The sequence below is a fragment of the Sminthopsis crassicaudata genome, chromosome 1 (assembly GCF_048593235.1).
Source record: "Sminthopsis crassicaudata isolate SCR6 chromosome 1, ASM4859323v1, whole genome shotgun sequence".
NCBI lineage: Eukaryota > Metazoa > Chordata > Mammalia > Dasyuromorphia > Dasyuridae > Sminthopsis > Sminthopsis crassicaudata.
This window is the reverse complement of record NC_133617.1, coordinates 51159449-51186461: the sequence shown is the minus strand read 5'-3', so window position 1 is coordinate 51186461 and position 27013 is coordinate 51159449. Positions and strand designations below refer to the sequence as shown.

Below are 27013 nucleotides of genomic sequence, written 5' to 3'. Positions count from 1 at the left end.
GTATGCACAGTTTGATAACTATTCAGGCAGAGTTCCAAATTGCTCTCTAGAATGGCTGGATCCATTCTCTGTACTTACTATTAGTCTTTGAGTCTTAAACATTTTCTGTGGTGAAAGAAAGGCATCCTCTATTCCTGTTGTGTACCAAGGACCTTTGAGAAGAGTCAGCACATTTTGAGAAGATTCTAGACACACGCACATCTAAGTCTAGTTTTAGAGAATTCCCTGGAGGCAGAAACATTCTTTCTCATTGTTATTTCAGACAAGATGGAACCTTGTAAACAGACTGACATTTTAAACCTGATTTAGAAGAAGAGAGGAGAAGATCATTGCCTGTACATACATTGGAAAGTGTGTCAGGTGAAAGTCTGAGCAAACTTTGCCATTCTTCGTGGCTCTGTAACAGGGCAGATCTCTATCGAATAAAGAACTCTCTAATAAGCAATAAGTAATAATGGAATAAGTCACCTTCAGGTAGGGAGGAAATTCCTCAAAGTCTCTCAAAGGGCCAGGTGAACATTTGTCAGGAAAGATGTAAGGAAGCCCCATTTTAGGAAAGATCTGACCAGACAGAAAAGCACTAAGGTCTTTCCCAGTCTAAGGAAGATTCTACAATTCCAGAGGTGACACCAACCAGGTTAAGGATCAAGATTAAAACGCCTTAAAGCCATTTTATCATGGAGAGTGTCTCTTGATGATCCAAGTTTTGGGGGTCTCTCCCCAGGGCTGGGACATGATAAAAATTCAGCTTAAGGTCCTAGAAGATAGTGGGAGCCATCTCAGTCAAATGGGGCCAGATACTGGAGCAGCTAAAACATAAGGAACTAGGATAGATTCTTCCTTCAGGACTTGTAAACAGGAGCCATAGCCTGTGATTGGATCTAGCCAGTAGACAAAGCTCAACCTGGAAGGAGTGGGGTCTGGAGTTGTTGACACAGCTGCTGGGGGTAGGCAAAGTCCACTACAGGAAAGGAAAAAAAAAAAAAAAAAAATCAACATGGAATGACAGTATTCAGTTTACAAAAGTCATGGGGGCCGTGAGCAGGAAGGAGGCTCCTTAGGAGAGACTTATGATATCTCATGGGGTAAATCTTTTAAGAATCTGAGAGAAAAGGCCAAAAAGAGTGAAGTCCTTCAAAAACACAGGCAGAGGGCCCAAATGAGAATTCAATTTGGAAAGTGTTAAGTACTTTCTTCACAAGTCCAATGAGAGACACCTTTTTTTGGTTTGTTTGTTTTGTTTTTTGGTTTGTTTGTGTTTAACCATACCCATTCTGCAGATGAGGTAAAAAAGGCTCATTTAAAATGCCTTGAACACGATCATGCTAGAGTCAGATCTAGGATCCAAATCTAAGACCACTAACTCCAGGGCTTGAGAACTCAACTGATCTAACCTTTTCCTTTTACAGATGGAGAAAATGAAGTCCAAAGAAAATTAATGATTAATGATTAATAAATATCCCCCAAATTACAGTTCAAGTTAGTGGCAAAGCCAAGTCCTTCAGGACTCCAAATTCTAATTGTGTATTCATTCCACTATATGAGTCTGCCTCTGAAAAAAAATGTAAGGAGACAAGAAAAATCAGTCATTTAGAAGTTCTGGTTAATTGAAGTTTTATAGTTGTTAGACTTTAATCTCCTCTTATTGTCCTACTGCCAAGAAAAACAGTTTCAGAATTGAGGAATGTGAGTCTAAAGAATTGTCCTTTTAAGGTACTGGGAGATGGTAGGGATTGGGTCAGAAAACTACTCTAAACATCTGTGCCAATTTTTTTTGAGGGGGGAAAGTTATTGAGGAAATGGGTTGATGAGCAAGAAGAGGGAGATTATACACTTATAAGTTAATTGGTGAGAGGGGGAACTGTCAGTGAGAAAAACACCTCTACTGCTACAAATCTGTAATTTATAATCTTAGAAGTTGTCCAAGAATCCTGTGAGATGGTGACTTCTCCATAACACAGATAATATGTGTCAGAGGCCAGATGTGAGCCCTGCCCTCTATCTACTATGCCAGGCTGCCTCTCACCCAATACCACTTTTATGCTAGAAAGAAAAATAGGTAGGACCATAGCTCAATTCAAATCAGAAACTGCAATTTGCAAAACCTCCTTCCAGGCAATCTTTTCCCCATCCTCTGTTGTTTTTATTAGACTGGAATCTTAGAATCTTAGAGACAACCTAGATTAGCTCCTCCCTAAAACAAACAACCCCTCTACAATATATTTGAAAAATGTTCTTCTTCCCTTCTCCAATGTAGCTTATTCCATTCAGGACAGCACTGCTTGAAAGTTTTTCCTAATGCTTCCATTCTGTTCTTGAGAGTCAAAATCAGTTTCATCTGTCAGTCTCAGAATTCTTCCCTTCCCTCACTCTCTCCTTTCCTTCCTTCCTTTTTCTCTTCCTTCCTTCCTTTTTCTCTTTTTTCCTTCCTTCCTTCCTCCCTCTCTCCCTCCCTTGCTTCCTTCCTACTTGTTGGACAGCATTTGGGTATGAGTGACTTGCCCAGGGGCACACAGCTAGAAAGTGTTAAGAGTCTGAGGCTGGATTTGAACTCAGGTCTTCTTGATGCAGGGCTGGTGCCGTCTAGCCACCCCCATCTCAAAATTCTGAACTTGGATGTCAGAAGTGAAAAGATCATTGGATAAGATGTCAAAATTCTGGTAGTTAACCAATGATTCTGGCCAAGTCATTTTTACCAATCTGGGTCTTAAATTTCCTTACTTCCTAGAGGGTTGAACTAGATGCTCTCTCTAAGGTCATTTCTAGCTCAACTTCTGTGTTCCAGCTCCACACACTTCACATCAGAGAGCTGCTTGTAGGCCTGAATGATTTAACTTATCAGAGAGCCCAAAAGGCAGGAGGAAGAGAAGAATATGGGGTTTTGAAGAGAAAAAAACAAACTTGCCAAAGCTCAAAGATGAACAGCCCTCTATGGAAATTGGTGAAAATTGGAGAAATCAAACTCATGATGAATGACACTTAAAAATTTCAAATCCCCACTAGATAGAGTGCCAGACACTTAACACATGATGCTGGGCAAGTTCATTAACCCTAATTGCCTTACAAAAAAAACCTAAAAACAAATGGACAAAAAAAAAAAATTTAAAAGTGCAATGGATAAAAATTTCAAAACCCATAGAAAGGAAGCATTTTCTAAATCTATGAAGGGACCAGAATAAAAGCGTGACCCACCTTGACAGAGACATTTGCCTCCTTTCTGGGTCTGTTTAGTCAGTCACTTGGGAATGAAGGAGATGGACCAGATCTCTACTTCCATTCTCCAGCCTCTCACTTTATGCCCCAGTCTGTGTCTCCTCTTCAAGAACACAACCATCCTCCTCAGTCTCCCAGGCTTTGAGTGACTTGACCAAAGGTTGTAGGCAGGTAGAGTTAAGTCGTCTTCAATTCCTTTCTCACCTCCTAAAGCCAACCAGTTGTCAACTTCTACCTTCCTGTTTCTCTTTTATGATAAAGCCCTTTTTTTTCCTCTTTAATGCTATTAACACCAACTACTATTGTACCCTGTTTACTGCACTGTCCATCCTCCACTCAGCCGTCAATGTGATTTCTAAAACACAGGTTTGACCATACTGTTTGATTAATTCCAGTGGCTCCTGATCAGCAGCAACGTGAAGTCCTTACTTTGGCTGTTAAAGACAATCATAACCTAGACCCTTCCTATCCTCCTGATCTTCGCTGTTGCTCCTTGCACACGACCGCCATCTCCAACCTCTGACCTGGCTGTCCCTCAAGCCTGGAATGTTCTCCCTCCTTATTTCTATCTCCTGGTTTCCCTGGCATCCCTTCAAGTCTCACATAAATTCCAACATCTTTCAAAAACCTTTCTTGATTCCCTCTTAATTCTAGTGCTTTCCTTTTCTTGATTTTTCCTAATTTATCCTTGTTTTTACAGAGGTTCTTGCATATTGGGTTCCCTCATAAGATTGTGAGGTCTATGAAACTAGGGATTGTTGTATACCTTTGTCTATATTCCTAGCACTTAATTCAGTGCGTGGCATACAGCAAGCACTTAATAAATGCAAGTTGACTGATAAAAAGAAAAAGTAATGTAAAGTAAGACATTATTAGGCATTTTGCTTTTCTAAAGCACAGAAAACTATTGATCCCATCTGTACTTGGGAGTATATCTGCCTAAACTTTCTTTGGGATTTTAATTGGACTGACACCTGCAATCATCCAGAACTTCCTGTTTGATGGGCTTGCTTCACTCAGCCTCTGGCCCAAAGAGCACAATGCAACAGGAACAAAACATTAAATTCGGTGTGAAGCATTCCCAGCCTAGCAGTCATACATATCTGAATTATCTTGTGGTTACAGACTGGCTTGCAATTAGATAAAGACTTTTCAAAAATAATCTTCCAATCTTGAACTCAGCATCTGATTTATTCACAGCTAAAAACATAATTCTCATTAATGTCAAAGACCTGCATATAAATATCAGAAGACAAAAATGACAATCATTGAAAAGCTCTTTCCTGGCTTCTTACCTGATAAATGTAAATACTGTTCCCCAGACTTAATACCTGTAGTTCTTTATCTGGCCTTGTGGGCTTTCCAGGGCATAGATGCAAGACTGGTTCATCATAACCACAATAGCATTTGATCACTAAGTACAGGTCAAGTGAAGAAGTCCTCCTAAACAATTAGCACTACTAAAAATTGAATGAGTTGTTCTCCCAGGGAGCAGGCTTCTTGTTATTAACAATCAATCAATCAATAAACATCTATTATCTAATTACTGTGTCAGACACTTAACACTAAAGATATTAAAGTAAAATCGAGGTGACCACTTGTACAAGATATCTAATGGAAGATATATTCAATGGGGAAGGAATTCGACTAATGGTGGTTCTCAAAGTGTGGACCAGAGTGTGGTCCAGAGAACCTTGAGGATCTCTGAAACTCTTGCAGAGGTTCTACAAATTCAAAATTAATTTTTATTTTGAATATAGTAGACATTTATAACCTGCATAAACAAATTTTTGGACAGATCCTCAACAATTCTTAACAGCATAAAGATACTAAGAGCAAAAGTGAGAAGCACTGAACTAAATGACTACTAATGTCCCATCCAATTGTGAGAGTCTCTGTTTTTCTAATTTTCTTGATTCCAATTTTAAATGCTTCTGATAAATATTTACAATTGCTTCTCTAATCCATTTTTTGGATTAGACCTAAAAATTGATGAGAAAAAAAATCATCTCCTTCTAGTTTCTCTTAAACTCTATGCTAACATGGTTAATATGGACATATGTTTTGCATGATTTCACATGTATAATTGATATCATATTGCTTGCCTTGACAATGGGTAGGGGAAAAGAGAGACTTTAAAACTCAATTTTTTTTAAAACATCAAAAACAAAAAAATGTTTTTAAAAATTCTGTGCTACTTGGTATTTCCATAATACTATATCCAAGTTTATTTGTGTACAAAAATAAGTAGTTATTAATAATTATAATTAATAATATTGTGTATATCACATAATATATTTAATATATTGGTTTTTTATATTAATTATTAATATATTATTGATTATATTATTAACATTAATAATTAATAAACATTTACAGAAGTCATAGTAGGAATTCCTCTAAAATTAACATTCCTTTTTTTTTTTTTAAGTAAGTCATTCACTTCATCTTTTTTTTTTTTTTGACAAAAAAGCTAGGATAAATGAAAGGAACTGGGAATGTTTACTCAGTGGTACAACTAGACACACTCACCACAAATTAGAGACTTTCAAAGAGTCACTTGCCCAGGGCCTAAAACCGCTGACAAAGGATATCAGGTCAGGGTAAGGAATGTTGGTTAGCACAGATGTACTGGAATTTACACGATAGATGTGCTCCTACAAAGTTCTGGGTAAATCAAATTACATTTTCCAACTGACTTGCATCAGAATTTCAGATCTTCTTTTTCTTATCTTATAAATAATCTACCACAAAAGGAGGTACTTATCACTATAGCATTTTGAGTTTTGAAAGCAGTTTTTAATTCAATAGAAATACTTCCTAATTACTGAGTTGCCAAAAAAAATGAAATGAACTTCCTTCTGAGCTAGAGAGATCCTTCTTACTGTAAATGGTCAGCTGGAGCCTTGTGATTGCCTCTCTTTGAGAGAGCAGTGTGAAGGAGATTCCTCTAAGGCTCCAGAAGTTGTGCTAAAAGACTCCTGAAGCTTTTGCTGTTGGACTCTATGGATCTAAGTTTCTTTACCTTGTTTCCTAGTGGAAATTGCATATAGGCCACTCTTAAGCATGGAGAGATACAAGGGGAAGGAGGGAGAAAGGAGTAGAGCTCACTACTGAAAAAAAAATCCTTTTGTAAAATTCAGAACTCCATTGGGTCAGACTACAGTTGGAGCAGCATGTTCAGTTTTTAGTACAGAATTTTAGCAGGTACCTTCACAAACTAGGACTATGCAGAGAAGAGAAAGGGTGGCAATGAGGGTCCTAGAGACCCTGCCCCACATACCATATGAGCATCAGTTAAAGTGAATTGGGAATGTTTAGTCTGGAGAAGATGGAGGGGAGGTGGAGGAATCCCAAAATAGCTAGCTTCAAGTATTTCCAGCTCTGTGATGTGGAGGAGGGGTCAGAATTAGATTCATTCTGCTTTGCTCTAGAAGGCAGAACACAGAGCAATAAGTAGAAATTGTAGAATTTTGGTTTGCAAGGAAAAGCTCTTTCCATCAGGGAGCACTGGATGGTTCTGGGAAACAAAGCTCTCTTCCTGAGATTTCTGAGTAGAGCCCAGAAGGTCTATAAGGTCCAATAAGATTCTGAGAATCTATGTTTCTGTAATGGGAGCAATCCCACTTTGGTAAAACTTTCAAATGCTGGATTTTCTTTAATTGGGTGCCAAGAAAGCTGTAAGTCTTACCTCCTGACAACCCTGAGCAGACAATACAATTATGCGTTCAGTTATATAATTTATGGTAGACTTGGATCATCAGACAGAAGTAATATACCCATTTGCTAGGGAGATTACAGGGGGAATTTATGCACTGGGGAGAAGGAGAAACTAAATTGATCTTGGAGATCCCTTCATTTCTATGCTTCTTTGATTCTATACATTCATGTTTGCATTAGGTTACAGTGATAACAACATGAATATGGAAAACATACACACTGACTCCAACTATGTAAATAAATTAAAAATGGCATTAAATGACGATAGACCTCAGGTAAAATACTATCCGGTTTATATCCTCAAAACTGAGCACATAGTAGGTCTTTAATACAAAGGCAAAGTTGATACTTTCTAGTTAGAGTTAAGGCACACAATTTTAAACAAAAACACACTTTTCCAAGTTTTTCTTGAGGGGAATATACTTTTCTTTGGTTTGTATGTTTATGTTAATTTTTTCTTGTTAAAACAAAATTTGGTAAAGCAAAACGATTAGTAATTGACTAAAGCATTTTATATAGGACTGGAGTACTGACCAACAGCCATGATTAATGACTAGCTGGTGCTTTGGGACTGAATTCGCTGATAGTAAAGGCTTGCTCTATTGATTAGTATCTGTAATACCTCAAGATCTACCATTAGAAATAGACTCTTAAGTGCCAGCTCATCTCCTCAATGTGGATCTAGGTCCACCCCCCCATGTTTTTCTACCCTAAAGGGGAGATTTAAAATTTGATACATTACTAGACCATCCTATAAAGAGAATCTGAATGTTCAAAAGAAGCTGATATAGCCAGAATAGATAGCTTTTAAGAATATTCTGTATTCTCCTCAGATAGGAGAGAAAGATTACACTTGGAGTTAAACCAAACTTGAATAAATCCCAAATCTCAGCTCTGCTCCTAACCCACCTTGTGACCTTGGGCAAAACAGTTCCCCAGTCTACAGAATGAGGGAGTTGGACTAATGTATTCTAAGGTCATTTTTTAGCTCTCACATATTACAATTTTAAAATTCCCCTTTCAAAAGCCCTGAGTAGACAGTGATGCCCTTTGCTTTTATACTTCTACTGAGCTCTAATTAAGATCGAATCTCACCATTCTCTTAGCTTATTCTATAAAGTACAATTTTACTAATTCAAAATCAAAATAACATTTTACCAAATAGAGTGCACACGCACTGCTATTCAGGAGTGAAAAGGAGTCCTCTGGCCCCCAGACATCTTATTGTCTCTTGCCTTGTATACCTGACAAATATAGAAAAACGAACATGTTTGACCGATTCCCTGACCCCTCAACAATGGGCCTCTTTGTCAGCCTTTAATATCCTTATCAGGTCTGTCTAGACACCCTGACAGCAATTGTCCCTGGGAATGTCAAAATGCCCTCTGACCTTATCTCCTCATCATCCGGCTCAAGCAGAAACACATCAAGAGGTTGGCCACATGATACAATTAGCTTCACAGTCCACAGGACACACCTGAGTCTACGATGAATTATACATCTTAAGGCAGCATCCACATGCCCACCCCCCCATGTTAGAGAACTATCAGACCTGGTGCAAACAGGAAACTGCCTGCATGAATAATGCAGAAGAGAAGGCCATCACCCTGAAAACAAGAGGGTCACCCCTCAGTGCCCCAAACACCCAACAGCCAAATGGGGCCCGTGGGAAAGAGGGGGGTTTTGCACCACGGCACAAGTTCACTCCACACATGGAGCCGAGTGCTAGCTGAGCACTCAGAAAAAAAAACAAAAACAAAAACACACATTTGTGACAGAAAGGGATTTCACCATCATAGAACATCCTGTGCCTCCTCGGAAGAACTGCTCGAGGCAGACAAGCAGAAATCTTAATATTAAAGGTTAAGCTTGGAACCAGATCAGAGCTCCTGCTCGGTTATAACTAATCACATTAATGTGAGCAAGTTATTTATTTTCTGAGAGTGTGATCATCTACTAGATGACAGGGATTTTATTTATCACATTGATGTCATAAGAGCTGTTGGTATTAAATGAAATAATAGATGTAAAAGTTCTTTACAAATGGTAAAAAGGTATTCAGAAAGAGCAAAGGAAGACCGGAAGTTAGTGGCGGTGGTTTTGCGTTCTGCTGTGTGACAGTGGCCACCTCACAGAGTATTTGGGAACCTCAGTCTCCTCCACTGTAAAATGGGGATGATCCTACTGTAGCCTGCCTCACAGGATTCTCATAAAGAAAGCGCTTTGTAAACATTAAACCCCCTCTAAACAAGGGCTTATATCATATAAACATAGAGGTCACTGCCGTTATGGTCAACAACATGAGCCATATTCCTCAAAGCAGGTGTAGATGACTCTGTGGCTGCTTATCAAAATAACTTTGCACAAACAGAAAGAAAATATGAGCTATCAGTTACAAAATGTTTTTTGGGGGAACGTATTTGGTTAGAAATAAACCATTTGGCTAATGTGTATTCTGTAAACTTAAACACAGAGTGGAAAACTTAGAAAGGGGAGGGCTAAAGAGATGGGGGTTGGGAGAAGAATTTTATCCTCTGGTTGCAGGATAATAAAAGATGCAATAAACCAGAACTAGCTTAGCCCCAAAGCTAGCAAGGGTTTACAAAGATTGTTTAATTGATTTTTCTTCTATTAAGATGCAGATCACACCGTCTGGGATTCAGAAACTCAGACACATGTCTTTGTGTCCGCGCAGCTCCGCGAGTCCCCTGTCTGAAGCTCGCACAATGCCAGGCGTGCACGGGCTCAGAGACATGCTGTTCCTTTTTGTCTAGGGGCTCTTGGGACGGGAACCTAGCTAGGAAAGGCAAATCTCCAACACGCTGTTCGAACCTTTTAGATTTCGGAGTTTGAGAAGCTCCTTACCTGGGCACCCAGCTAACACTGGAGGAAAGAAGGCCATCGCTTGATGGAGAGAAGGGTGACAAAAACCAATGTTTAGACTGGGCAACTTTGATTTTTAATCAGTTACAGATTTGAGATCTCTCCACAGTCAAGGTCCCTACGTGGGACCTGGAAGAATGGAAACCCCTAAGTTAGGAGCAAAATGTTTTTTGGCAGCAAACTCCATGAATATGGTTTGGATAACAAGCAGGAAGATGTTTGCTATCTCCTTCTCTTTTCTCTCTCACTCAAACTTAGAACTGTCTCTCTGGTGCCATCCTACTTAACACTTCTTACCCCAAACTGGGTATTGGCAGCACAGGCTGACCTTGGGCTAAGGACAGCTGGACTAAACCTGCTAGGCAGGAGCCAGTCCACAGTTGTTCTGAGCCAACTAAGCCGGGGTGTATCCTTCCACATTTCAAAGATTCTTCTTCTCCCCAGGCTGGGCTAAGCTTGGAAACTTAAAAGGGAGCTTAAGTGCCCTAAAAGCCCAGGATCAGAGGTGCAAAGTGTTCCAGGGAACAGCCAAAGCTTGACTGTGAAACAGGTAGGTCAGGCATCTTGGGCCTGATCTTTACCATATTTCAACTAAACAAAGATAGGTTGCATCCCCATGAAGAGCTCTGGTATGAGACAGGAAAGAAAGGCCAAATTCCATTGTGAAGAACAGAAAATTCTCCCTTAAGATTTTATTTGTGAAGATAAACATAGAACTTTATATTTATCTAGGATAGCATGGACTGATAGAGGAAGGGAGGATGAGCCGTAGATAAACTCTCTTAATCAGTACTCCATGTTCTAGAGATAATGGCTGGGAAAGAGTTTTAATCAAAGTAAAGTTTTATCCAAAGTCATGATTAATAGGAGGCTAGTGACCAGATCTGTGCTTTATAATACAGAATTCTCAGATGGGGAAATCCTTCTCCCAATGAAGCTCACCCTCTTCTCTGTAATTTCAAGTCTTAAAGAATTGCTCTTTAAATAGTAGGGACAAACATAAATGAGGTCACCAAGGGCCACTAAATGTTGATTTAGAACACCACATATTGGCTTATCTGTGTTTTACTGTATTTTTATGTAATGTTAGATACTTCCTAATTTTATTTTAGGCACCAATTGGACATCCTTTGGGTGAGAATGCTGAGAGATTAAGTAACTTTCTAGGGACAAAAGGGGCACTGTGTGTCAGAGATGGGACTTAAACCCAGATCTTCAACCTCTGAGGCTGGGTCCTCTATCTACTATCCCTCCCTGCCTCCATTATTTATCATTATTAAGCCCACTTTTCAGGCAAGTTGGTTAAAGCACAAAACTGGTTTGGGGAACCATCCTTGTGGAACAAAGATACCTCAAAGTCTCCCACAGAGGCGCTTAAACAAACACTGTGTGTGGCTGCCCATTCCAAGGAATGAACTCTACTCATTTCTGACTGCGAACGTGGCAGGTCGAGAATGTTAGCTTCCTGAAGCTACTGCTTCCTGCCCTTGGCGGCACAGCTTCCTACATGCAGAACACAGGCCAACTTCCAAGAGACAAAACCTGTAGTAAATGCCCCTCCATGTTGCATAAGATTTAATAAGGAAAATCACAAACTGCATGGATAGGATTACAACCCATTCCAGGCTCTCCAAGGAAATTCTTCACTATTTAATGGCAGATCCTCTTAGTCAGGCACGTTTTTCTTTTTTCAGGGTGAAGGGAACATATTTGCATAGATACACCATATGGGAAAGTTTACTATTACCTGAACAGCAATCCAGCTGGCATTAACTGTATGTTCTCCAAACGGGCCAAATCCTGCAAGCAAAGAAGGTGAAGATCATGAGGATGCAATCATTCTCACCCCAAGCAACAGGACACAGGGCACTGTATCTTTGTCTCCCTTAAAAAACCATGGAACACCTTAGCAGGTCAATGACTCTTTCCCAAGAACAGGATCAATGTGTGTCTACCCAAAAAGATGGCAGGAAATAACAGAACAACAAAAGAGGATTTTGGAGAAACAAATCATAATCGGAATAGAATATTAAGGCAGAGGTAATGGAAAGAGCTGAAGACTCAGATCAGCAACCTGGATTCAGATCTTGCCTACCCATCTCACTTATGGCTGGGAGACCACACAGGCAAATCATTTAATCTGATTCCCTAGCAGGCAAATAGTAATAACACTTACTCATGGGGTTCTTGTAGGGAGAGTGAATTAATTGTAAACCCTGAGTGCTATAGAAATGTGAACTATCAGTTTTGGGTCTGTAATTAATGAACTTTGTCTTCTCTCTTTCTGAGCCTTAATTTCCAATCTGTAAAATGAAAGGGGTCATACCCAATGACTGCCAAGATCCCTTTCCACCCTAATTATGGCTCTATTTTAATCAGCTCCCCCAAATGATCAAATTCATCCAAATCAAAAGCAAATGAAATGAGGCTTTCTAAATAGACACTCTCCGAATCATGAAATAGGCTCTGAACTATCTTCCACCATTACTTGTGGCAGAGAAGTCATAAAAAGAGGCATTTTTTTCCTTAGGAGTCCTACTTATCAATTCAACGGGTCGGTATTTCCACAACAAACCCACAAAATAACAATATTCAATCAGGAGTATCACTTTATGATTTGGACAGATTCGTTTCTTCTAACCAATAATGGTCCTTCTGAGGAAGGTAATGCAAGGTTAGTATCCTGAGTCTTGGAGAGAGGATATCACCTGCTCAAAGTCACCTGGCTGTAAGAAGCAGCGTCGAAACTTCGGAGCTTCTTTCTGGGGTTCTTAGTTCGGTACTCTTTGCACAGCACCATACTTCAAAGGAATCAAGAAAGGCAGTGTGGAGGGTTCATGGGAGGGACAAGGAAAGAGCAGTTGAGTCCCTTACAAACAAACTTGAAAATATGAGAAAAAATGGACAGGACGCTGCTGGTGGCTCTCCCAGAAGCTAGAACTATTTGGCAAAAACAGCCCACGTTATGTTCTTTCGCTTTTACAAATAACCAAAAGACAAGTCGCTTTCCAATAGAACTATCCTTCTTTTGATGTCAACACAAATTAAGTTACTTGGATATATTCAAAATGCAGCATGCAGAAGTGCCTAGTGAGCATAAAATAACTATCCAGACATCCAAAAATATTCTAAAGGAAAAGTCCATTTTATAGGACTAGATAGAGATTTACTGTTATTAATATGTGATGAACTGAGGACTTAATTGATCATGAAATTACTTTTAAAATAATTTATGATTAGTATAATCATATATATATAATTAATAATAAATTTTTTAAAAATTATTTTAGAAACTCTCCCAGTACCACCTGCCCCTTGTCACAGCTAGAACCTTCTCTTAAAACAAAGAAACACATCTAAATAACACAAGCTGGTCTCTGACGTCATGTCTGACTTGACTGTAGTTCACCTGCCCCGCCCCACCCCCCATGCCTTCTCATCATCTGATCAAGGCTAGGCCGTGCACTGGAGGTGCAGAATTTAGAATGAGGTAAAAAGCCAGATCTAAAGATAATCCAGTCCAGTCCCCCCCCCCTTACCCGGATATAGAAGCTGAAGCCAAACTGGTCAGTGCCTTTCCTGATTCAAACCCAGCTCCCCTGAGCTTTTTTCACCTGGCTACTCTAACCTTCTAACTAGCTGGACGCTTCAAATGAGGTTCAGAGAGCCTGAGATTTCCTTGGCTTACCCACAGCCAGGTTGTGCGCTCAGCGTTAATTACCCTGACATGGCTACAGGAATAAAAGTGCATATCCCTGGAGAGGGCCCTTATTTTCAGTCGGGGAACATTCATAACTCGGTCTCTTTGTGTGATTTTATCAGTATGTGTCTATGTGGGGGGAGTGTGGAAACACCTAATGAGTAAACTTTGTAAATTTTCTCTTCTGTAAATTAGGCCTAAAAAACCCAGAACAAACAAACAATAATAATAATAATAATAATAATAATAATAATAATAAAAACAGAACTGCCTGGTGTATGGAATGGTTGAGTGACTAATTCACTGCCACACCAACTCCCTATAAAATACGGGAATTTTGAATCTCAGGTTTTATTCCTTATCTCCTGACTTCTTCCCACTAGAGGCTGCTCCTCTGTCACTCTCTCCGTGAGCAGTTGCCTTTGGAAGGGACAAGATAGACACCTGTTACCCAAGCGCTCCCTTAAGAACAGCAGCTACTCTAATGTCACTTTATTTTAGGGAAACCAATTCTTTCTTCAATTTTAAACTTTGGCCCACAAAATACTGTAAGAAAACAAACAAAAAAAGATTTTAACAGTCACAAGAGAAGTGACCTTGGGCCCTGCCGACCAAAAAACTGCATAAAATCCTTGCAGTGAGATAAATGTTTAAAGACAGAAATGCGGTTATTGCCTCGCTGCGGAATTGGCGTTTCTGCCATGGGTGGAACAGTGACATCCCCACAGAAAGCCACGTGGAAGGGGGAAAGTAAGCGAGATTAGAAATCGGAGGATCGGGGCTGGTTTCCTGCCTTTGACTTCCCGTCTCCGGTCAGTTTACTCATTCATAAGTAGCACTCGTGCTGCTTCTCCCGGTGGGGGGGAGTCTGCTGCAGACACGCAGGACCGCTGTCACAGACGGAGAGGATCACTCCCAGTTTGCAGCGCAGAAGGACCAGGGGGTGCGCGAGGGCGGCGGGAGCCGCGTCCCGTCCGAGAGGAACTTTGGGCCCGCACCCCGTCAGTGCCTCGGAGAGCACCGGCATCGCCTCACGCGCCGAGGTTGTGCCATAAAAGCCAGCAGTCTGCCACTGCAACAATAACCCTCCCCGTTCTTTCCTCCGCCCCCCCAGCCCCAGAGAGCGAACCCGAGCATCCTCCTGAGCCGGAGAAAGCGTCCCGACCCCGTTCATTCTGGTTGCAATAGTGAGCTAGAACCAAACCGAAAAAGCCTTTCCGGCCGCCCCGCCCCCGACAGCTGGAGAAGCCCGGGCAGGTGCTGCCCCCGGGGCCCCGGGGCTCCAGGTACGCCAGAGTTCCCGCCCCTCCCACTTTTCTCGCCGGAGTCTCTCGCCTTCAGCCTATAGCCGCACGTCCCCCCGCCCCCCATCCCACGGATCTCACACAGTCTCAACTTGGGCAGCGGGAGGGGGCACGGAGCAATTCTCCGGAGTTCATTTGTCAGCGAGACGCCTCCGTCCCCACAAATCACCCTCCTTTTGTACTCCGGGGACGTGGGGGTGGGGACCGGCGACTTTCGGACAAGTCCCCGGCAGCGGGGCAGGAGCCGGTCACTCAGTCCCAAGGCTGCCCCTCCCCCGTCCGCTCCATCCTGTCACTCAGGGGCCGCCCCCCCGGGGTGAGGTCGCCGCTGACCCCTCCCCACACCGTGTGGTAGGGGGCGATGGGGAGGGGGCAGAGTGCGTTACGCCCCCCTCACAGCTGTGAGAAACAGCCGGCGAAGGCTGGAGAGGAAGGGAGACAGAACTTCGAGCCCGGGGACAGCTATCTGCGGGCGGGTCAGGTGTCCTCAGCGCTGCCCCTTCCCCGGCGGGACCCCCTTACCCGTCACCACCACCGCCTTCTTCGGCTGCTCCATCGCAGACTCTGCTACAGCCTCCAACTCGGCCGCCGCCTGGGACCCCGACCCCGCCACTGCCGCCGCTGCCCGAGCTCCGCCGCGGTCTAGCCTTAAGCCACCCGGCCCGCCCCCGCCCCTGCCCCCGCCCCCGCCCCGGTGTCCCGCCCCCTTTCCTTCTCTCCCCGCCCCAACCCGGAACAGACGCAGGCGTGCGCGCCCCCGACAGAGAACTAGGCGTGCGCGTTCTCACCACTTTCCCCCTTCCCACGCCTTTCTGGCGGAGCTGTGGGGTCTGTCCTTTTTTCTCTGCCCCCACCCTACCCATCCAGGCCGTGCGGGCACCTCTCGGGCCGCGCCCTTACTCTCTCATTTTACAGATGGGAAAATTGAGCCCTGGAGGCTCCTCCCCGGGCTGCGCGGATAGCGGCTAAGTGCAGCCTCGACGCTCACTTTGCCTCCAGAACAGGGGCTCCCTGCACTCCGGAGCGGGAGGCCCTGCCCCTGAGGAGAGAAGAGGCCGCTTGGGGGCAGGCTTGGTCCCAAACCACGCGACACTTGGGGCGCGATTCGGGCGTTCAGTAGATGCGATCAGGAATCCTGCTTAGTCTTTCCTGCCCGGAACCACACTGACCCGCAGAAGGGCCTGCCCTCAGGCCTCAGGGTCGGATCAAACACCATCTCCCCATTTTACAGAAACGGGCGTTGGGGCCTAGGAGAAAACTTGAATTAGGGTCTGACTCCAAATCTACAGACAGTGCAGCTGGAGGGATCAGACACCTTAGACAAAACATGGCTAATGGAAAGGTGCTCCGAAGTGCCGTGTGAGAGTCTGGAAGGGAGAGGCCGGTGGTTAACCGGAAGCATCCCCCATCGGGTTCGCTGCCCAGTTCAAAACATCTTTTAACATTTTCAGTTTAAGCATACAGTGTTACTGTTCTTTAAGCTGTTAACTAATCTGGGCAGTGAAAGCAGGATTGAAGGGGAATGGAGGTGGAAGGCTCACTTAACATCCGGAGACCGAGACTAGTCTTATTGGTAAGAGAGCAAACGTTGTTTGCAGGGGAATATTGGGAGACAGGGCTGGAAAGGGAGAGGAATCAGATTGTGCAAAACCCGAACGTCAATGGTGGCCAAGGAGTGTCCAGACAAGTCGGGATTGCAGCCCAGCCTCAGACACTGCGACTCTAGACAAGTCAGTTGACCCTGTTTGTCTCAGTTTCTTCATCTGTAAGATGATTTGGAGAAGGAAATGGCAAACCAGGATCATGTCCAAGAAAACCCCCAAAAAGGGACACAAAGAGTTGGACGGGACTGAAACGACTAAACAAGTGAAAGCAGGGAAGGCATCATCACAGCACTGTTAAGAGACATTGCCTCCTAATCAGTTATGTCAGCCCCTAGTCCCGAGGTGATCCGGACCTAAGGGGTTAGCCACTTTTCAATGACAGTGCAAGCTTCCTTCTCAGCTAGGGAAGGGCCTGCTTCCAGGTCAAGGCCGGGAGCCGAGCTAAGGCCTCTGGGACTGGTCCAGCTTGAGCAAATCAGTTTCCTTTACTTTTGAATTTCCTGAGGAATGAAGGGAACTTTTCCCTTTCTTCTCCAAAAGCAAGGTTTCACTGCCTGCCCATCTCCATGGGTTCTACATCTATAATCAGAGAGAGGACTGTGAGAAATGAGTGTGGATCACAACATAATAGTCTCACTCTTTTTGTTGTTGTTCACTTGCATTTTGTTTTCTTATTCACTTTCTTTCCTTTTTGATCTGATTTTTCTTGTGCAGCAAGATAATTGTATAAATTACATGTATTAGATTTAACATGGATAACACATATTGGGATTACTTGCCATCTAGGGAAGAGGGTGGGAGGAAGAAGGGAAAGTTTGAAACACAAGTTTATGCAAGGATCAATACTGAAAAAATTATCTGTGCATATGTTTTGAAAGTAAAAAGCTTTAGTAAAAAAGAAATATTTATGATAGATTTCCACTTGTTCTCCCTTTTTCCCATTTCATTCACTCTTAATCCTTGAATTTTACATTGTCCCATTCCTTCTGCAAAGGTCAGAAGAGTCAACACCAACACTTTAAAAGATCTTTTTTTTTTTTCAGAGTTTTCATAGATATCTCCTTAAACAGTCATATCATTGTGAAGGAAAGCCAACAGTGGCTACCATTTCCATTTTACAGATGAAGAAACTGCAGCTTACAATGGAAAAATGACTTGCTGGAGTCATATGGGATCATTAAACATCCTTGAGTTTAATAAATGCTTCTTGGCTGAATGACTTGACATTTTACTTTCCTCCCCTCTCCTCCCACATTTTCATTTGGCACTTTGTGCATAATTTTTATTTACTGATTTTTTTTTTTTTTTTTTTTTTTTTACTATTTTACTAGTTCTATGTCGGGGGCGCGCACGCCTGCGTCTGTTCCGGGTTGGGGCGGGGAGAGGAGAGGGGGCGGGCCATTAAATAATCAAATGAGATAATCTCTCTAGAGTGCCTGGCTCGCAATAGACACTTAAATACTTGTCTTCTTCTCCAATAATGGAAATTCCTTGAGGGCAGACACAAATTTCATTTTTGTCTTAGTATTTCCTCCATCTAAAATGCAATCAAGAGAAGCTAAAGAATCAAATCTAATCTCTGTCCCATGCTAGTTATGCTACAACTATGGTTAAACTGCATAGCTTCTCAGTACTCTAGATAAACTAACTCTGAAATTTATAAAGCAACAAGCTAGGAGCATCAATTAAGTACCTAATATATACCACACTGTGGAAGGTTTTAGGAATGAAAAGACAAGATAATGCAATACTTTGGTCCCCAATGAGGAGGCCTCCTTACATCTGCTCCTTGTAAGTCAGGGCTAGGCTAGAGAGAGAGATAGCAGGGGTCATAGGCTGGTCTTGATGGTAGTTTTTTTTTTTTTTTTTTAATTTCTCCTATATTTTATCAAACTTAGAAGAAATTTTAGAGCCAAAATATATTAGAGATAGAAGAACTTTAGATCATAGAGCATGGAATATTAGTGAAGGGAATGACCTTAGAACATGGACAAGCAGAAATAACTTAATTCAACTTTATTTTTACAGATGAGGTAGCTGAAGTCCATTAGGGAAAAGGCATTCCCTTAAAGTCATATAGTTATGTAGAAGAAGCAAAGGAGAATGCTGGTACCCTATTCCTGGTCCAAATGGCTTTTTTTTTTTTTTTTTTTTAATTCTCTGAAATTGGTTGGTTGGTTATTTATCCTTCATTTTCAAAAAGAACCAAAATGACATTATGTTGGAGACCAACTGTGACTGATCAGACCACTGTGATCTCAGAAAGCTTTACTACAGGTTGGGCACAAATAATCCACATGAACATTTGGAGTGCATCTAAAGTGATCATAATTCTGCTTTGCTCATACAACATGGCCTTCTTTGATGCAGGCACGCCATTCTGGGTGGCCCTTTGCAATGTGCTTCATGTGATGCATTCAATTCCAAAATTCCTCAGACACACCTTAAGAGTGTCCTGTTATCACTTCATCTGACCTCCATGTGAGTGCTTGCCTTGTGTGAGTTCTCCATAATGTTCTAGCATATGCATACTTGACACTGGAACAATTGGCCAGCCCATAGGAATTGTACTTTCTGCAGCAGAGTTTGATGTTTGGTATTTCAACTGAAGAAAGGACCTCAGTATCTAGTTTATCCTGCCAGGTGATCCTCCAAATCTAAGACAATTCAAATGGAAGCAGTTCAGTTTCTTGACATGTCTAGGTTTCACTGGCATTTAGGGCTCTGCAAACTCTCAGTTTGGTAGTCAGTCTAATACTTCTCTCCCAAACTTTTCTCTGGAGCCTCTCAAACACTGACCTTGCTCTAGCAATGCGTGCAATTTCATCCACTACATGGACAGCCTTACAAGTATGCTGCCAGTGTTAAGTAAACTTATCCACAGCATTCAGAATTTCTGTTTGCTGTAATCAATGATTCCACATATGGTATGGTGCTGGCTGGGGGAGAACCTGTGTTTACTTGGTGTTGTTAGGTCAAAATTAGTACAAACAGCAGAGAATTGATCCAAACTTTGTTGCATCTCAGTCTCAGAGGCCGCATCGAGTGCACAATCATGTTTCTTGAACTTTTTTCTTGAAAGAATGAAATAGAGAACGAAAGCTTGTAAAAAGAAATGTTTGCTTCTGTGTACAAAGCTGCACATTTCTGGAGGCTCTGCCTACGAAGAACCACAATAAAAGAAAGCTGTTATCTTCTGCCTCAACTCTATCCCCCAGTGGAAAGATCAGTGTGGCCTTCTGCCTTGGTTCTGAAAAGGTCATCCTAGTGATTTATTGCTTTGATAAGACTTTGGCTCCGACTCTCAACTTTTCTGGGCTAACTGCCTATCCTGCCTCTAAGGACTTTGCTTTTTCCCTGAGAAGGGACTTAAGGTAAACATAGGGTTTGTCTCTTTATGATGCATTCTGTCCAAAGGGGTTAGTGATAGGGAGCTAAAGATTCAGAAAGAAGCCTAGATTCCTGCTTACTCCTTCAAAGGAAGTCCAAACCTCAGAACTTATATGATGACACATCATTTTGAGCTAAGTTGGACTGTCATTTTTACTTTGTTAGCTAATTATTGGCCCATCTAACTAATCATCAGGAATCTGGATAAGATCTAGTACAGAGTTCATTTTTATTCCACTGAATAGTTTATTTGCTTATTCTGGGTCTGGCTTGTGAAAATTCAGAAATACTGGTGGATTTTGATCTATCTTGCTATTCTGCATATAAGTTAGGGAATATGAAAGCAGGCCTAGGGGTTGGCCTTGGGAGTGAAAGCACAAAATGAACCAAAAGAATAACTTGTTCTCTGGAAAATGCCCTCCTGCCCATAGGTCTAACAGCCCATCATGTGCTGGTTAAAGGAGATAGGAGGGGATGGGAAATATCTGTATATCTGAATATTCTCAGAATTGAAACAGAATAACTACTCTGCTTCTCATCCTGAGAAATAAAAATAGACTAAGGGTCAAATCCTGCTGTTTTAAACACCCAACAGAAATAGAATTATTTGGCCATAGCATCCACTTCCCAGAAAAAGGCTGAGATGTATCCAATTTGTATTTCAGATGTTGCTGATGACTCTTTTCTTTGGATGCAAACCTGTTTTTTCATCCATATAGATTAATATAGCAGAAATTATAATAATTCCCATTTCTATAGCATTTAAGAGTTGACAAATACTTTCCTTACAACAACATTATGTGATAAAAAGACAAGGATTTTATCCTTATTTTATAGAGGGGAAATGGAGGCTCTAGAAATCACACGACTGCCAAGGTCATGCAGCTGTTGACAAGAGAACTAGAGTAAAGGTCTTTCAACTTCAAATCTTGGTGTTCTTTCCACTGAACCTCTAGGTTTGGCTTGTGTTTTACCTAAAGAAGCTTGGGGCGGGGATGCTGAAAAAGTCAATTCTTCTGAAGTTTGTTCTCATCTGAAGACTGCTGAAATTTTATACTAGAGTGCCTAGCCAAGGAGGTGGAATTTCTGACTGTTCGGGAGGAAGTAGGGAAGATAGAGAGATGTGTGCTCTAAGGCAGGTTTAGAAACCACTAATTTTACATAGTAAAATCGTGTCTCCAACAAGTTCCTATCATGAAAAATCAACCCACATTTGTAGCAAAAAATGTTTAATCAAATAGGAATGAAATTACCTTTAAGATTATCCTCTTTTTATTAAGTCCCTTTATGAGATTTTTACTGATAGATGATCTTGGAATAAAAATGCCTATGATATTGTAGATCATGCTAAAGTTTATAGGCCCATGGAAGGAATCTTAAAGATTATCTAGTCCAACCTCCTTATTTTACAGATGAAAAAACTGGTACATGGGAAAGTGAAATGACTAGATTAGTTTTGCAGATAAATATCCAAGCCAGAATTCAGACATGGGACTCCCAGCCCTGACTCCATGGCTTTTATCATGACACCATATCCTTCTACCTCATTTTCATTGAGTACTGGTGGGTTTTTTTTTCTGTGCCTCTTTTTTCTCTGCACCTTTACTTTTTCTCAATTATGCATAAAAACAATTTTAAGATTCTTTTTTCAAATTTTAAGTTTAAAATTTCTCCCTCCTTTGCCACGCTCCCATTATGAAGTAATTTGGCATTGCTTGTGTAGTCATATGTATGCATGTATAATTAAGCAAAATCCATTTCCATGTAAGTCATACTGTGAAAAAAAAAAAAAACTTCCCAAGAATAAGAAAGCAAAGAAATATGCATTTATTGCATTGATATGCATTCAGGCTTTACCCATTCTTTGTCTGGACGTGAACAGCACCTTTCATGGTAAGTCCTTCGGAATTGTCTTTGATCATTGTATTGCTGACAATAGCTAAAATATTCTCTATAGATCATCATACAATATTTTTGTTATCGTGCACAATGTTTTCCTGGTTTTGTTTATTTTACTTTGCATCAGTTCATCTAAGTCTTTCCAGGTTTAATTAAGAAATTAATTTTTTTATTAATTGTATAATTATAAATTTTTGACAGTATATATGCATGAGTAATTTTTGTATAACATTATCCCTTGTATTCATTTTTCCAAATTTTCCTCTCCCTCCCTCTACTCCCTCCCCTAGATGACAGGCAATCCCATACATTTTACATATGTTACAGTATAACCTAGATACAACATATGTGTGTAAATCCAATTTTCTTGTTGCACATTAAGTATTGGATTCCGAAGGTATAAGTAACCTGGGTAGATAGACAGTAGTGCTAACAATTTACATTCAATTCCCAGTGCTCCTTCTCTGGGTGTAGTTGTTTCTGTCCATCATTTATCAGCTGGAAGTTGGATCTTCTTTATGTTGAAGATATCCACTTCCATCAGAATACATCTTCATATGAATGGATGTCCATCAATTGGAGAATGGTTGGGTAAATTATGGTATATGAATGTTATGCAATATTATTGTTCTGTAAGAAATGACCAACAGGAGGAATACAGAGAGGCTTGGAGAGACTTACATCAACTGATGCTAAGTGAAACGAGCAGAATCAGAAGATCATTATACACTTCAACAATGATACTGTAACGAGGATGTATTCTGATGGAAGTGGATATCTTCAACATAGAGAAGAACTAATCCAATTCCAATTGATCAAAGATGGACAGAATCAGCTACATTCAGAAAAGGAACACTGGGAAATGAGTGTAAACTGTTATTTTTACCTTCTGAATCCAATTCTTCCTGTGCAACAAGAAATTCGGTTCTACACACATATATCGTATCTAGAATATACTGTAATATATTTAACATGTATAAGACTGCCTGCCATCTGGGGGAGGGGGTTGGGGGAGGAAAGGAAAAAATCTGAACAGAAGTAAGTGCAAGGGATAATGTTGTAAAAAATTACCCATGCATATGTACTGTCAAAAAAAAAGTTATAATTATAAAATAAAAAAAAAGTTTCAAGCACTATTAAAAAAAAAAAGAATACATCTTCATACAGCATTGTTGTTGAAGTGTATAGTGATCTTCTGGTTCTGCTCATTTCACTCAGCATCAGTTCATGCAAGTCTCTCCAAACTTTTCTGAATTCATCCTGCTGGTCATTTCTTACAGAGCAATAATATTCCATAACCTTCATAATACCATAATTTACCCAACCATTTTCCAATTGATGGACATCCATTCATCTTCCAGTTTCTAGCCACCACGAAAAGAGCTGCTACAAACATTTTGGCACACACAGGTCCCTTTCCCCTCTTTAGTATTTCTTTGGGATATAAGCCCAGTAGTAGCACTGCTGAATCAAAGGGTATGCACAGTTTGATAACTTTTTGGGCATAATTCCAGATTGCTCTCCAGAATGGTTGGATTCTTTCACAACTCCACCAACAATGCATCAGTGTCCCAGTTTTCCCACATCCCCTCCAACATTCATCATTATTTGTTCCTGTCATCTTAGCCATTGACAGGTGTGTAATGGTATCTCAAAGTTGTCTTAATTTGCATTTCTCTGATCAGTAGTGATTTAGAACACTCTTTCATATGAGTGGATATAGTTTCAATTTCATCATCTGAGAATTGTCTGTTCATATCCTTTGATCATTTATCAATTGGAGAATGGTTTGATTACTTATAAATTAGGATCAATTCTCTATATTTTTGGAAATGAGACCTTTATCAGAACCTTTAACTGTAAAAATATTTTCCCAATTTGTTACTTCCATTCTAATCTTGTTTGCATTAGTTTTGTTTGTACAAAAGCTTTTTAGTTTGATGTAATCAAAATTTTCTATTTTGTGATCAATAATGATCTCTATTCTCCTCTAGTCATAAATTCCTTCCTCCTCCACAGGTCTGAGAGGTAGACTATCCTCTGTTCCTCTAATCTATTTATGATTTCATTCTTTATTCCTAAATCATGGACCCATTTTGATCTTATCTTGGTATATGGTGTTAAGTGTGGATCAATATCTAATTTCTGCCATACTAATTTCCAGTTTTCCCAACAGTTTTTTCAAATAATGAATTTTTATCCCTAATGTTGCTATCTTTGGGTTTATCAAACACTAGATTGCTATAGTTGTACCCTTTTTTGTCCTTTGTACCTAATCTGTTCCATTGATCAACTGGTCTATTTCTTAGCCAATACCAAATGATTTTGGTGACTGCTGCTATATGATATAGCTTTAGATCAGGTATACCTAGACCACCTTCATCTGACTTTTTTTTCATTAATTCCCTTGAAATTCTCGACCTTTTATTCTTCCATATGAACTTTGTTATTTTTTCTAGGTCACTAAAATAGTTTCTTGGGAGTCTGATTGGTATAGCTCTAAATAAATAGATTAGTTTGGGGAGTATTGTCATCTTTATTATATTCGCTTGGCCTATCCAGGAGCACTGGATGTCTTTCCAATTATTTAAATCTGACTTTATTTTTGTGGCAAGTACCTTGTAATTTTGCTCATATAATTTCTGACTTTTCTTTGGTAGATGGATTCCCAAATATTTTATGCTCTCGACATTTGTTTGGAATGGAATTTCTCTTTGTATCTCTTGCTGTTGCAATTTGTTGGTGATGTATAAAAATGCTGAGGATTTATGTGGATTTATTTTGTACCCAGCAACTTTGCTAAAGGTGTGAATTATTTCTAATAACTTTTTATTAGAATCTCTGGGGTTTTCTAAGTATACCATCATATCATCTGCAAAGAGTGACAGTTTCTCGACTCTTATTGCCAAGGCTAGCATAAGAAATTAATTTCTTAATAGCACATAATATTCCAATAATATTGTGAATAAGTTATTCAGCCACTCTCTAATTGATCATCCCCTTAATTTCTAATTCTTTGCCATCACCATATTTTTTGTACAAAGAAGATATTTTCCTTTTTAAAAAAATCTCTTTGGCATACAGACTTAATAGTGGTATTGCTGGGTCAAAGGGTATGCATGGTTTTATAACCTTTGGACACAGTTCAAATTGCTCTCCATAACGGTTGAATCATTATATAACTTCACCAACATTTCATTAGTGTTTTAATTCCCATATTGCCTACAACATTTGTCATTTTTCTTTTCTGTCATATAGCCAACCTGGTAGGTATGAGGTAGTATCTCAGTGTTTTTAAAAATGTGATCAATAGGGATCAATAAGAATTTAGAACTTTTTTTTTCATTGATTATAACTTTTATTACTTAGTATGAAAACTGCCTATTCACATCCTTTGACCATTTATCATTTGAGTAATGGCAATTATTCCTATAAATTTGACTATTTTCTATATATTTGAGAAATGAGTTCTTTATCAGAGAAACTTGCTATAATTTTTTTCAATAAATTTTCTCACAGTACAATTATATAGATTTCTCTTCATTCTCATTTTATCTTGCTGTCTTTCTCAAAAATGTCTTGCTTCTGGTTTTCACTATCCCAATTTGCCCTCCCTTCTGTCAGCACTGCCCCCCCACTCTTATGCCCTTTCTCTAGTTTTCTGTAAGCTTCCTACATCTGAGTGTATATGTTATTCCTTCTTTAAGCCAATTCTGATGACAGTAAAATTCACTAGTTCTTCTCCAACCTCCCCTCTCCATGGTAAAATATCTTTTGGGCCACTTTTATGTCAGATAATATATCTCTTCTATCTCTTACTTTCCCCTTTTCCCAGTGCATTCTTCTTTATTATCCCTTTTCAATTTTTAACCATTCCATCATGTTCAGGTCACACCTCTGCTTTCTACATATATTCCTTTTAACTGTCCTTATGAGAAAGTTTTCAGGAGTTACAAGTATTTTCTCATGTAGGAATGTAAACAGTTTAATTTTATTGAATCCCTTATGATTTATCTTTTCTGCTTACCTTTTTATGCTTCTCTTGAGTCTTATTTAAAAGTCAAACTTTCTATTCAGCTCTGGTCTTTTCATCAAGAATGCTTGAAAGTCTATTTCATTGAATGCCCATTTCTTCTCCTAAGGATCATACTCAGTTTTGCTAGGTAGATAATTCTTGATTATAATCTTAGCTCTTGTGCCTTTTGGAATATCATATTCCAAGACCTCTGACCTTTTAATGCAGAAATGGCTAAATCTTGTGTTACCATAACTGTGACTCCACAATATTTGAATTATTTCTTTTTAAATGCTTGCAATATTTTCTTCTTAACCTGGGAGGTCTAGAATCTGGCTATAACATTCCTGGGGATTTTCGTTTTGGGATTTCTTTCAGGAAGTGATCTTGGAATCTATTTTACCTTTTGGTTCTAGAATACCAATACAGTTTTCCTTGAAATTTATTGAAAAATATCTAGGCTCTTTTTAAAAATCATAACTTTTAGGCAGTCTAGTAATTCTCAAATTTTTTTTCTGAATCTATTTTCTAGGTCTATTTTTTCCAATGAGATACTTCACTTTTTACATTCTTTTGATATTGTTTCTTAATGCCTCATAAAATCATTAGTTTTCATTTGCCTAATTGTAATTTTAAGGAATTATTTAGGGAGCTTTTGTATTTCTTTTCCCATTTGGTCAATTCTACTTTGTAAGGAGTTCTCATCTGTAAATTTTTGTATAAATTTAATCCTATACTAAAATGGAGCTCTGCTTCTGTAGTGGAGGAGACACTGTCCCAAGCTTCAGGTTTTCCAAGCTGTTTTAAATAATTCTAGGGACTTGTAAGTTTTTGGTTATTTCAGAGTGGTATGATCTAGTGGTATACTACTTGCCTTTTTTACACTCTGGAACTATGACCAGAGTCCCCATTCTGTTGTGGCTGGCAAACTCTAGTGTACTAAAGCTGCTCCTTGTGCTGGGACTAAGACCCAAGACTGTGACCCAGATCCAAGTACAGACAATGCAAGAGTCCTGCCACTGTATAAGGAAAGGGACCCCATAATCTCTTTCTAACCATTTGTCCAATCCCTTTCCTATCTTCAGGCCAAGAAGTCCAGATATATCAGTGCTGTCACTGATTCAATTGTCCCCAGGCCTGCTATTGGTTTGCTTTGCCAGCGCTGGATTGTGCTACCTTCTTATCCTGGTACCTCCTTAACCTTATCTTGATGACTTTTTAAGTTGTCTTGGACTCAAAAATTGTTTCATCCTGTCCTTGAGTTGGTTCTACCACTCTGGAATTT

The 27013-nt window shown here is 40.2% G+C and overlaps 1 protein-coding gene across 1 annotated transcript in view; it reads right to left on the bottom strand.

Moving 5' to 3' along the window:
- The window catches only part of PGPEP1 (pyroglutamyl-peptidase I), a 32618-nt gene extending 17126 nt beyond the window's left edge, over positions 1–15492 (bottom strand). The window contains exons 1-2 of the mRNA XM_074302584.1: positions 15343–15492; positions 11564–11616 (exon numbers count right to left, since the gene is read on the bottom strand). Coding sequence (XP_074158685.1) covers positions 11564–11616; positions 15343–15376 — 87 coding nt within the window. The 5' untranslated portion in view covers positions 15377–15492. The remainder of the gene's footprint in view (positions 1–11563; positions 11617–15342) is intronic.
- Positions 15493–27013: the final 11521 nt, after the last annotated feature.